Source organism: Barbatula barbatula (assembly GCF_947034865.1).
Source record: "Barbatula barbatula genome assembly, chromosome: 7".
Taxonomy (NCBI): domain Eukaryota; kingdom Metazoa; phylum Chordata; class Actinopteri; order Cypriniformes; family Nemacheilidae; genus Barbatula; species Barbatula barbatula.
In genome coordinates, this window is record NC_136770.1 from 870277 (window position 1) to 882861 (window position 12585).

The following is a 12585-nucleotide window of genomic DNA, read 5'->3' on the forward strand; positions in this document are numbered from 1 at the left end:
AAGGGAGAGAAAGAGAGACCGATGTCATCTACCAACAACATGTGTGTCTGACATTCATTTCAAGTAGTTTCTGTTAGAATGAACAATTGATAAAAAGTAAACAATGATTCTCTTAAGGTTATAGCCATAATTGTGTATTACCAAACGTCACCAGGGTTTCACTACATGTACATGTAGCCTATCAATACAAATCGTTTAATAATGTAGTTAAATAGTTTTTTCGTTTTCAACTAATGTAATGGTTGTTTTCGTTGTCTACGTGTCCTTGATTTATAAAACATCGTACAGAAATAAATGTGTATTTTCATTCAACTTTTTCTTACGTAAATATGAAATATGTTTTTATGTAAACGACAATCTACACGACGTATCGCCGCACTTTATCAATGCTGTACTAAAAGGTCCTGCAAAGAAAGGTTCGTCTTTAAGAGAAACGCAATAAAGTAAATCAAAGATCACATCGCGCTGTCACTCTCGTCTTGACACGCATCACGATACGGCACGATATCGTCTCATTATAAAAGTCTCGCTCGATAATATAACTTTCGGTCTCGCGCTCAAACTGCAACAATTTCGTGGCGTTTGATGCACCGCCGAACAGATCCCGCGCGCGCCGCGTTTAGATCGGGCCTGTGTCCGAAGGTCCGAGAGCTCTGTCCGTGCGGTTACATGGCCCCTGTCTCTCTCTCCGGCACAAACGCTGGACACAAACAAAGTGAAGATTTACCTGTTTGACGGCGGGGTGACAGCTGTGACGCTGAGAGAGGAGGGATGCGGGTTACTCCGGGTCTGTGATGTTCTGGAACGGGTCCGAGTCGAGGCTGGAGAGACTGACCACCACACAAACACTGACCACATCTACTGCCATGTTGGAATTCCAGAAGCTCACGCCAGCTGCCGAAAAGAAAGCGGAGAGGCTTATCTCGCACTGCGCATGCGCACAGCCGTACCAACGGTGTCCAGTCACACTCTCTCTCTCTCTCTCTCTCTCTCTCTCTCTCTCTCTCTCTCTCTCTCTCTCTCTAGATTCAAATAGCTTTATTGTTCAATTTCCAAACTGTTACATTAAATAGATATGAAACAAATAGGACACTGACACAAAATTATATTTACTGAACATATTTTATAGAAATACATAACTTTCTCAAACACACATCCACGCACAAAGTAGTATGGCATTTTTTTACACACCATCAAAGACAATGGATTTGAATGTCAAATATCATTTCTAACATTTATGTTTAACCCACGACAATAAAAATAATATAAACTGGGTTGAGGTAATGTGGACAGAGCATTATTAAAACAATTCATCTAAATGAGAAGAGCGATTAATCTTTTACTTATGGATATATATTTGTTCTATGCCTACATTTTGATACAATTTTATTTCATTTGTGGTCATTAAATAAATGATTAACTGTATATCAAAAAACTAGAAGCGTATATAATATGCATGATCACGTATATAAAATAGCCGCAGACAAATTCAATCAGTGGAAAGAAACTAAACATCATCTCCTTCTAACCCACATGTTTTCTCATTACACAGCCACTCATGTCTGACTCTCTTGATCGTTTTGCATAAAAAGCACAAGTTTAGGAATATTTCTATATATTAGCCAGAAAAGCCGTGACACGTTAATGACCCCAGTGTCAAACGGAGAAGAAAACAAAACATAGATAATCTGACAGAATGAGAAATGGAAAGAATAAAAAAACTGGACAGTCTTGACATTTAAGATCGTTTCTAATCATCTTTCCTTTTTTAAGGCCTGTTTTCACTTCACGGTGTTCAGTAAAAGGAATTCATTAAAAACTGTAATATTTTCTACACACAAGGGGACTGAATGTGCGCTGAAATGTGATTTCATGACAAGGGTATAGGTAACATTTACTGTCCGTGTTCTATTGTTCAATTCCAGACTAAATATGTTGTGCTGTGTGTTTGTCTTTTCTCTCTGTATCTCTCTGGGTAAGGGCAGGGAGGAGAGGCCAAGCGCACGGCATTGTGGGGGTTCGAATGCGGTGACATCAGAGGAAATGTCAGAGATTGTGGGAGGTGATGTTAAAGAGAAACTCAGCTCCGTGCCCCAAAGCTTTACTGACATTTTTGGACAGTTGGAAAGGTCAGCCGTACCCTCAGTTAAAAACCACTCCTTTTACAAATGTGGGTGAAATAAAGCAACAATATCATGACTTTACCTTATAAACTCAGATCTATATTTATATGTCTCCTCTTACAAAAAAGTCACTCCATTCACGGGTGTGTTTGCACCTAGCAGATGAATTTCACATGAAATTTCCCACATAAAAAGTGTTTTGCCCATGTGAAATTCATGTGGCTTTTCTGTTAGGGTGCACTTAAAACAAACTGTACTTTTACTGTTATTTTACTGATTTTTCACACTGTAATGTAAATATCTGTAGTTTTACAGTTTTTTCACAGATGTCGCGCAAATTTTTGAATACAGTAAAAACGGTAAAATTACAAAAAATGCTGCAAATTTACAAGTGAAACATCTTGTAGTTCTTTCAAACGTCTGCTGTGTCATTCAAGTTGAATGCCTCCAGCATTCTAATCAATAGATTTCATTGGATTTTAAGTGCAGATGTGTGTCTGACAGCTTCATCTGAGGTCCGTTCCACCCGAGACAGACTTTATGTAAATGAGTTTGGCTGTGATTGTTAATTAGGGCTTTAGGTGATCAGTATTCATGAGTGTTCGCGGCGGGCCGCTCTCGCCGACCGTGTCTGCACCGCGCGGGGGTTGAGGGAGCGCTGATCTGGCGTCAGTGGCTGGCGGAAAGTGTGTGTGCCACAAACTTGACGGAATACTGATGAGGGAGGTTAGCAAGGCCCCGGTCCGCCGGGACGCAAGTAAACGTTTGGTCCGTCTCACGCACGAGCTTTACACAAGGTGCATCTTTTAATGGGAATTCAGTTTCCTCACCCACACATTCTCACACATAGAATTATAAAAGACAAAACGTGTACGGGTCAGATGACCGATATCACCCCCCCTTCTCAAATGGTCGTGGCAAACATACCCAACAGTGTTTACAGACACACGTGGGTCTTCAATAGCCCAATTTTATGAAAAGACCCTCATTGTGCTTAGCGGGGTCTTATTGAATCAGCCGTGCCTGCTGGAAAAGCGTTGGTACGCACCGCTGAGAGGTGCTTGAGGAGGGCAAGAAAACACGCCTGGAAAATAAGAGGAAAATGTGAAATGGTTGAAGGTCTTGAAGGTGGAGATGCAGCCGTTCGGCACGCTGGTGTGGCCTTGAGAGAGAGAGAGAGAGAGAGAGAGAGAGAGAGAGAGAGAGAGAGTTCTCTTCAAACAAAGAGCACGGAAAATAAATAAACTTCATCCTTTTTATCTCTTTGATTGCCTGGAGTATAAAGTAATATCAACAACTTTTTCCACTGGTTTAATAAAGTCTGTACATGTTGTCCCGATGGACAGATTAGATGTCAGAGTGTGGTGGGTTTTAAGACCACTTGCGCTCCTCTGTGATTTGATCTTTGTATTCACTCTTAAAGGCTCAGTGTAACAAATTTTGTGATATCTAGTGGTGAGGTTGCGAATTGCAACCAATGTCTCCAAGTTCCACAAGAACTTGAAGGAATATTTCACCCAAAAATTGTTACACAACCACATGACTTACTGTCAAAAAAATTGACATATTTTGTTTCATTTACATGAAGTCATTTAACAGACTCTTTATCCAAAGTCACTTTCAAATGAGGAAAAGAATAGAAGCAATTCGAACAACAAAAAGCATAAGTGCAGTAAAACTGGTCTCATATAGCCTGCAACAGTATACAAAGCTAAGATTTGAGTAAACTGTATAGAAAGAGTAGAAAAGAAATAGAAAACAGAACTGATCGGTCGGGTGCTGTCGGAAGAGATGTGTTTTCAGCCAATTCTTAAAGATGGCTACAGAATCTACTGATCTTGTAGCAGCGGACAGATCATTACACAAATGTGGAACTGATCCACAGAAAGTATTTGTGAGAGTGATTAAATTTTTTTGGGGATGGCACTAAGACGTTGTTCGTTTGCAGAACGTAGGGATCTGACGGTTACGTAAGTCTGTATTAGTGAGTGAAAATATGGGGATGCCGAACCAGTGGTGTAGGCCAAGAGCAAAGCTTTCAAATTGATGCGAATGACTATAAGGAGCCAATGTAACTTAATAAAGAGAGGAGTGACTTGCGCTCTCTTTGGTTCATTGAAGACCACTTTTGCCGCTGCATTCTGGATCATCTGAAGAGGTTTTGTTGTGCAAGCTGGAAGTCGAGCCAGTAGCACATTGCAATAGTCCAGTGTGGACAGTACAAGAGCCTGGACTAGAGAACTTGCGTGGCATGCTCAGACAGGAAATGCGTTTTATTCCTAATGTTGTAATTGATGAATCTACAGGACCAGGTGGTGCTGGCAACATGATCATGGGATGTCATGTATGTGGAAAAGAGCAACGGTCCCAGCACTGAGTCCTGAGGCACCCCTGTATTATGATGTTGGGATTCAGAGACCTCACCTCTCCAGGATACTCTGAATGACCTACCTGAGAGGTAAGACTTGAACCATTATAACACCATTCCAGAGACACCCATAGCCTTGAGGGTCGACAGGAGGATGTGGTGGTAAACGGTTTCAAAAGCAGCAGATAGATCCAGTACGATGAGTCGGAGCTCGTGACTCAGGGCTTCAGTGACAGAGCAGTGCAGTCTCGGTGGAATGACCGCTCTTGTAACCAGAGTGTTTGCTGTTCTGCGTGAGAAAGCAAGAGAGTTGGTTAAATACAACACGCTCAAGAGTTTTGGCAATGAAGAGTTCACACAAAGTCAATGGTGTCCAAATCTTTCAATCTCAAGAACAGATATGAAGGAAGCGGAAAAGAAAGCCATGTAACTTGAGTGGTATATTCTCAAAATCTGTATGTAAGTGGAACTTACGATGATATTTTGAGAAATGTCTTAGTGATTTTGTGTTTATACAATGGAAGTCAATATGGTTCAATGTTGTTTGGCTATCAATGTTCGCCAAAATATCTTCCTTTGGGATCTGAAGAAGAAAATTATTTAAATTTAAGGTGAACGGTCCCTTTCAGCACAGGACTGAATATGCACTAGCAGCAGACAGAGCATTTAAGGTCTGGACGGAGCAAATGTAAAACATTGTCTGCCACCTTGTGGCCATAGAAAACCAACACATTCATTTATAAAACAATGAACCAACACAGAGTGACATACATAACTGATGCATTTTGCACTTTCTTTCTTTGCAATTTTTATGTTCTCCAAATCTGAAGAAAATAAGTCATACATGTGAGATTTGTAAACATATGTTATTTATTCATGCACAAAAATAAGACGTCAAACATTAGGAAAACAATCGTGGTGAAAAACACATTAGAAATACAAGCCTTCATTAATGCACAAAATATTTACAAGACACGACAAGATAAAGTGTTCACATATTCAGACTTGGCATAATTTCGTTTCTATGACCATCACTTGAAATGCTGGAAATGGTCATATCAGATGCCATTCCTGAAACACATCAAACATCTTGACAGAATTCCAGAAATGAGAAAGAAATTCTCACCGAATACACATGGAAACATATGTTTGGTGAAAAAAGATAAAGCCTTCAAAATGTTATTTATCATCAAAGCAAAATATTCACAATGATAAAACCAAGAAGGTGAAAAAAAGAGATTAGATCTTCTGGTGAAGAACACCTCATTCAGACTGAGCGTCATCTACCTGGAGAAAACAAAAAGCACAAGTCTCATGTCAGAGAATAACACACATCCCGTGCATATGTTTATTGTTATCTGTGATGACAACTGTTTTGGGTTGAGTCATTATTTCAAATTTTATAAAAGGCGTTTTAACAAAACACACACTGAAATCCATCAAATATTTAGTTAAAAATTGCACAACACGTGAACAGAAACTCACACAAACACCCCAAAAGGAAGGAAGACACATCTTAAATAAACAAAGGAAAAGACTAGTGGGTGTGAGACGACACTTACATGACAAACCATACACAACTCATTCCTGAGATTGTCACAAAGTCAAGAACACATTTCCTTGTCATCCGACAGGAATCTAACAGGATTGCAAGACATAAACTTTGTGCGTTCAGAATGTCAACAAATTGACTGAATGATGCACTTCGGAAAACCAGAGTTTAAAGCCAGATTTGACATACCATACGCTGTCGAAGAAATAACTAAATAAGCCAATAACACTACTCCAGAATATAACATTCTGTTGATATATTGTGGATTTTATTCACTCACTATGTGTGTGTGTGTGTGTGTGTGTGTGTGTGTGTGTTGTGTGTTCATGTCCCACCTCTTGTTGTGTTTGGGATCCATCCCAGGTGTGCAGTGTTTGGCCTTCTGAAATACAGCCAAAGCGAAAAGAGAACAAGCACCAGAGCGTGATTTAGATGGATCTCCAGGAGGTTGAGGAACTGAGCTGTGATCGACTGGTTCCGCTTCAGGGTTGGTTTGAGTGGAGTGGGCTTTTGATTTCGAGAGGTGCGAGTATCCTTCGTAAATGGTATTTGAATTGAGAGCTTCATCCTGGTCAAAGTGACTTTCACGGTTTGGCCACCGTTTGCGTGTTTGGGCATCTGTGGCCGTATCCATCTCTTGATCGCTTGTGTTCTCTCTATCACTGTTATTCTCATACCAGCAGACAGGTGGCGGCGGTGAGGGGAAATTCTCATCATCTACTTCCATTTCTGAGTTTCGGAATTCTCTTTTAATCTTTCCCCGGGGATCTTTATTTCTCTTACCCATACCATCATTCCCACCTAGAAACATTTGTCTCCTCTCTTCATATTCCTCTATCCAGTTCTTCTCCTTACAGGGCTCCACCAGAGCATATTCTTGTCTTTCATCTATATTTGAATGAATTGACTCACTAGCCTCTCTCGGATTATTTGTCAATTTTATCCCAAGTGGTTTGAGATTCTTTAAGCCCATCTGGAACATCTCTAAATCTTCTTTGATGTTTTTCAGGTGAATAGATCGCTCATTGTTTATTTGCTCCATCTTGATGTGCGTCCATGTTTGATTCTCTTTTTCTAAATGATGTAGATCCTCTGAAAGGTTCTCAGGCTTCTCTGAAGCCTTTCCTTCTTCTGCAGGTTCTTCAGTGTGGATCTCCGGGTGTTCCAGGGCACCGGGGCTCAGTTCCTGTTCTGTCTCGCCAGTGTCTGATATCTGCTCGGTTCGTAACACCTCAATACATCTCGGAGGAACCACGGTGAAGGTGGTCAAACCTTCTCTCTTACAGGAGTTGCTCCACAGATGACAGCCAGGAGGAGCCTGAAACTCTTGATGCTGGACGGTTGAAGAACTAAAGAGGAAATGAAGAGGAGTCTGTTAGTTCAAGAATATCACAGTTGGCTAACGTTATACGAAAAGATTCACACAAACCATAGAGAAAAGGAAAACTCGTAGCATTCATATTTATGAACATTGGCGTTTTTAGATTTAGGTCGGATTTGACAAACCTTTGAGAATAAAGAAATATGAAGACATTTCTTAAACAAACATACATTTCAGAAGACGACATTCTCTGTTGTCGAGCCTGCAGTGATTCCATAAGTTCACTCATAACTTCATCGATCGCAGGGCACCGGCCGGCCACGTGAGCTCTATATTTGTCGGAACTGTTGTCGTCATCTTCATTATCATCATCATCTTCTACTCGAGTAAAACAAACATATAATAACAAACACTTGTGGTAACATTACAGTGCATACGTGTGTCTCTAAAGCCGTCCTATCACATTATACTTGATCTTATCTCTCAACACAATAAATAAACCAATGCAAAGTATTTCATTTAATTTATTTAAGGATGATCCGTTTCAGTAAATAGAATGCCAGCTGATTATTTTGCAACAAACAAACAAACAAACAAGCAGGAAGCACAAAGAAAATAAACAACAAAGAAATCAAGAGCACATGTTTAGACAGGATTCAAACATTATTCAAACAAATAAAGCAGACAAACTAAATAAACATACAATTTAAGTAAAGGGAGATGGTGTCATATTCAGGACTATATTCAGTTACACTGAATTTACTGAAATTTTGGATGAATTCTTGAACCCACAAATCGATTGACTGACATTTGATAAAACTACTGCACATCGTTTACTACTCGTCCTTATATCATTCTGCATGACTTTCTTTCCTTTTTCGGAACGCAAAAGATGATGTTTTAATGAATGCTGGTACCCAAACAACACTCAACATCTTTAACTTCAATTGTGTGAACCACATTTCTCAAAATATCTTCTTTTGTGTTTCACTAAAGAAAACGTTGCATACAGTTTTACAACCACATGAGAATGAATAAATGATGACAGAATTTGATATTTTGTATTAAGGCACTATTATTAGTGTGCAAGCTTCATTATGTTTCTCGTACACTAGAACAAACTGTCCCAACACTACAAGGTGTTGAAAATGAGATGAAACCCCAACCATAACTTACTGTTATTCACACAGACAACAATGATTCAGACAAACCTGCGTGTCTGAACTAAATTCTATTGTCAGATAACAAGAACACGGTTTAGATCTCTAGAGAATTATGAATCACACTGAATTGATGGTATCAGAGACACTATACATGGAAGACAGTGACATGAAGGCGACGGAATGTCAACAACACAGAGACACACAACCATCACCGCTGGAACAGAAACAAGCAGGAGGACAAGACAAGGAAAGACACCACAGAGCCCGGTTAAACGCCACCTCCTGGTAGAACAGTGCAAAACAAGAGCCAACAATTAATCCAACACTGACAGACAAACTTTTACATTTACACACTTTTCAAAATAAAATCCAGTGCATGACACATTTCACATTTTCATCAGTATGTGTTTCAACTCATGACCTTCAGGTGGAGCATCCAAACTTCTACCATTGTACATTTACAGGCTCAGACACTTTTATGGACTATAACAACTTATAAGAAAGGACATTTTTTGTTGCGTCAAATACTTGAGCAGATAGTGGCATGATGAGCATTCAATGGATCAGGTTCAAATAATTGTTTATAACAACTTTCAGGTATATAAAAATGTTCAGACACAAATGCAAACACCTGCAGTTGCGTTATGTACACAAACGAACACATACCTCTGTTATCTGCATCAGATGGGGAGGGGCCATCAGATGGAGGGGGCGGAGCTTTCCGTTTTGTTCTTTTAAGAGAGGACTCGGTGGATGATATTCGACTGAATAGACCCTAAGCAAAATCACACACACATTATTATAGCGTAAACTAATATATATATATATATATATATATACACACAACTGTGATTTCTGCACATTCATGCAACAAACATGAAAATCATTTATTACAGTATAAATCATTATTTTATATGAACTGCATCGAACTCAAAATGACAATTTGTAAGGACCTAAATAAATGTAAATAGCATTTTCAGCTTTGCTTCAAACGTTATTGCCTTCACCTTATTTTTCTATTTCTAAGTGATTTAAATTGTGAGATCTTCCAATGGACATTAATTCCCATGTGCCAATCGAGGTGTGGACTAATGTGATAATCCTCACGTCATACCCACCTGTTTTCCAGATGTGTTCCGCTCTGAATGTTCAGCAAAGTCTTCGTTATCAAGTCCACAGGTGACGCTCTGTGAAGTCATCAGTGGAGGACGTGGAGCGGGTCTCTTCTTGGTCATGTCTGCAGCATCCGCGGGTAATGTCGAGTGACCGTTTGGACACGTCCCTCTGAGCGCATGCCGGCTGTTCAGTTCAGGAGAACCTGGAGCACTGACAGTCAAAACCTGCAGGATGAATAACAAAAATCAGAACAAGCCACATTGCAGGTCACGAACAATAAAATGGAAATTCTTAAAATAAAAACAGAAAATTGTGGACAAAGTGAAGATCAAGGCAATTTGTATTCAAGTATGCACAGTTAGAAGATTGAAACGCAGATTGTGTTTGGTTTTTGACCACTAATGCACCTGGATTTCTGGATCATCACAGTCAAGAGGTCAAGATGATACAAATCATTTTTCAAAAGGCAAATTTAAAAAAATGGTGGCCAGACATGCAGATGCATCCGCCACAGAATTCGATGGATAAGCGGACAGACAGGCAGAGAGTGTGAACAAACCCACCTGCTCAGATGTTTTCTTGCTCTTTTTAAATAAGCAAAAAAATCCTCTGTTTCCCTTCTCTCTCTTGTTCTTCTCTTTGACTGGTCTTTTCTGTTCTTCATCAACACCTGAAAACACACACATATATGCTTTATTATCTCCGTAGGGACAGTCCATAGGCATAATGTACAAACTGTATATTTGATCCCCTGACCCAACCCCTAAACCTAAAGATTGTAAAGGTTTAGGTCCCCATTAACATATAAAAACCACGTATACACACACACACACACACGCACGCACGCACAACAGCTTTCCAATCAATTGCACAATTTAGTGACAGAACAGTATGCTTATGTTTAAATTGTTTCATTGGTGGTTGGTGAGGTGGAGTTTGGTACCTTTTGTTGACACAGGATCAGCTGAATGATTGGTTGAAACCACTAGAAGTAATAGATAATTAAACAAAAACACTTTTACAAAATATTTTACATGCACAAGACATATGTTTTACATGGAATATAACATTGGAGCCTTTATAAAGTTTGTCTTCTGAATATCAAGTCAGCAATAAGTCAATTTGATGAACTTTTTTTATGTTACAGTATAAAGACTGCGGCCCATCATTCTAAAGAAGCACCACATTTGCCCTCTGACAAATGCTTTTCTCCTACATGACTTCCAGGGCACTTAAAGGGACCGTCTGACTTAAACCAACAACCTTCGTATTACTGACCGTTCATGTCTTTGGCGTACAGCTCTCTGATTCCATAGTCATTGAGTGTTTTGGTGAGGTCCAGACGCTCCTCTGACCGGTATGTCCTCAGTAACATGGTGGTATCTGGATTAAACTCACACTTCTCGCACAGCAAGGGCATCAACTCAGCCAACGGCACTCTGGGATTGACCCGCACCACTGCTTTATGAGTCTTCTTGTAGTTTATCAAAAGACGAACTGTTGGCTAGAGAATGTGACGTAACACGAACACAATTACAGAACCATTGGTACAGATACAGAAACCCACAATTACAAGATGACATCAGACAAAAACCTGCCTTCCAATGATGAAACAATATGTCTACTAGACTCACCACAGGCAAATTAGGCTTTTTCCTGTTAGCATCATCACTTCCTTTAGCTTCCAGGAGGACTTTCTCAAACTCAAGAGAGCCAATCGGAAAGTTGGGTTTGAAACTGATGTGGTTCTGATTGGTGGAGATGAGTTTGATGACATGATCTGACGGAACGAGGCGGTGTTGAGCGCACAAAATCACCAGAACGTCCATCACTGGCTTCCTGCAAACACACACATTTAATGTGAGGATTCATAAACATATTTAACCTCAGGACATCACAACTCTCTCTCTCTCACCTGCCGTGTACTGTGGCTGTGGTCTCCTGACCTCCAGGAAGCTGCACGCTCAGAGTCATGTCCCTGTTTGTCACGTCTTCTTGAGGATCCATGTGTGTGCCGTAAATAGTATGAAATCTATAAAACTAAAAAAAACAGAAAGTTCAGATAATGTTTATCTATAGATATGAGACATTTGGCCTGATATAACAATGCTGTACAATACACAAAAAATGCATTTTTTCCAATTAAATCGAACATTATTTGACCAAAACACTGAATAAAACAACCGAATGTAACCTAATCATTTTATTCCATTGACAACATGACATCTTAAACACATACCGACAGTAATCCAGAGGCGATTTATTAACAGATTATAGTTATTCTGAAAGTAAGAAAAAAGTAGAAGTTAAATTGCTGAAGCCCAATGTGTGTCAACGCCCTCGGGTGTGTCCTGAGCGCGCGCGTTGGAGCGTCCATAGCTGACCGCGCGTGACGCTTCATCGGAGCGCGTGTGCACTGTGCGCTTTTCCCACGAGATTTACGACAAACGCGCTTGACGAGCACCTGCTGTGAATCTAGCCACAATAATGAGACCCCGCACAACCAATGAACACACAAAACAATGCATGACGTTACTCAAATCCAATCGACATGTTTTAATAGTTTAAACACGCATATATTCTGCGTTGGAGTTTACCGTTGAAAGCACAGGATTAAGTTAAACACCATCAGCAGCTCTCACCGGTGCGCATGTGAAACATTCAAAGAATTTAACGCTACAAATTGGCGCATTTACTGCAGTACGTGTGTAATATCTTTACCTTCCGTCAGTTCTGTGGCGTTCAGATGAATGAACACGAGCGCTCTGAAGTTACAAACACTACAGCAGAGAAGATGCGAACACAAGCCTGTCTAATCCTCTACAGTACCTTATGGACATGCCCAGTCCAGTGACATCAACAAATCTCTCTCTCTCTCTCTCTCTCTCTCTCTCTCTCTCTCTCTCTCTCTCTCACACACTCACACACACACACACACACAC

The 12585-nt window shown here is 40.1% G+C and overlaps 2 protein-coding genes across 6 annotated transcripts in view; both read right to left on the reverse strand.

The window, feature by feature from the left end:
* Window positions 1–893, reverse strand: part of LOC306896433 (fidgetin) — a 12129-nt gene extending 11236 nt beyond the window's left edge. For both annotated transcript variants that reach the window (XR_013786914.1, XM_079460431.1), the window contains exon 1: window positions 707–893. The gene's annotated coding sequence lies outside the window, so the exon portion shown is untranslated. The remainder of the gene's footprint in view (window positions 1–706) is intronic.
* A 4339-nt stretch (window positions 894–5232) lies between these two features.
* cobll1a (cordon-bleu WH2 repeat protein-like 1a) lies at window positions 5233–12585 on the reverse strand. 4 transcript variants are annotated; one of them, XM_079461119.1, is made up of 11 exons: window positions 11883–12114; window positions 11559–11683; window positions 11278–11482; window positions 10922–11147; window positions 10587–10628; window positions 10207–10313; window positions 9646–9867; window positions 9194–9302; window positions 7595–7742; window positions 6379–7392; window positions 5233–5778 (listed from the first exon to the last, which is right to left on the reverse strand). In XM_079461119.1, the coding sequence occupies exons 2-11, from the start codon at window positions 11648–11650 to the stop codon at window positions 5775–5777; spliced, it is 2169 nt and encodes a 722-aa protein (XP_079317245.1). In that variant the 5' UTR covers window positions 11651–11683; window positions 11883–12114; the 3' UTR covers window positions 5233–5774. The 4 variants fall into 4 exon arrangements, with proteins under 4 accessions (XP_079317245.1, XP_079317248.1, XP_079317246.1 ...); XM_079461122.1 differs by lacking the exon at window positions 11883–12114 and adding an exon at window positions 12365–12585 and having other exon boundaries at window positions 5340–5778; XM_079461120.1 differs by lacking the exons at window positions 5233–5778; window positions 11883–12114 and adding an exon at window positions 12365–12537 and having other exon boundaries at window positions 6185–7392.

What these genes read in the sequence shown, in the direction of transcription:
- cobll1a (XM_079461120.1), bottom strand. Translation starts at nt 11,650, where the DNA reads ATGGATCCTCAAGAAGACGTGACAAACAGGGACATGACTCTGAGCGTG. An exon ending in ACAGCCACAGTACACGGCAG is followed by an intron (nt 11,483 to 11,558) that starts GTGAGAGAGAGA and finishes GTGTGTTTGCAG; the next exon opens with GAAGCCAGTGATGGACGTTC. An exon ending in GTACGCCAAAGACATGAACG is followed by an intron (nt 10,629 to 10,921) that starts GTCAGTAATACG and finishes TATTACTTCTAG; the next exon opens with TGGTTTCAACCAATCATTCA.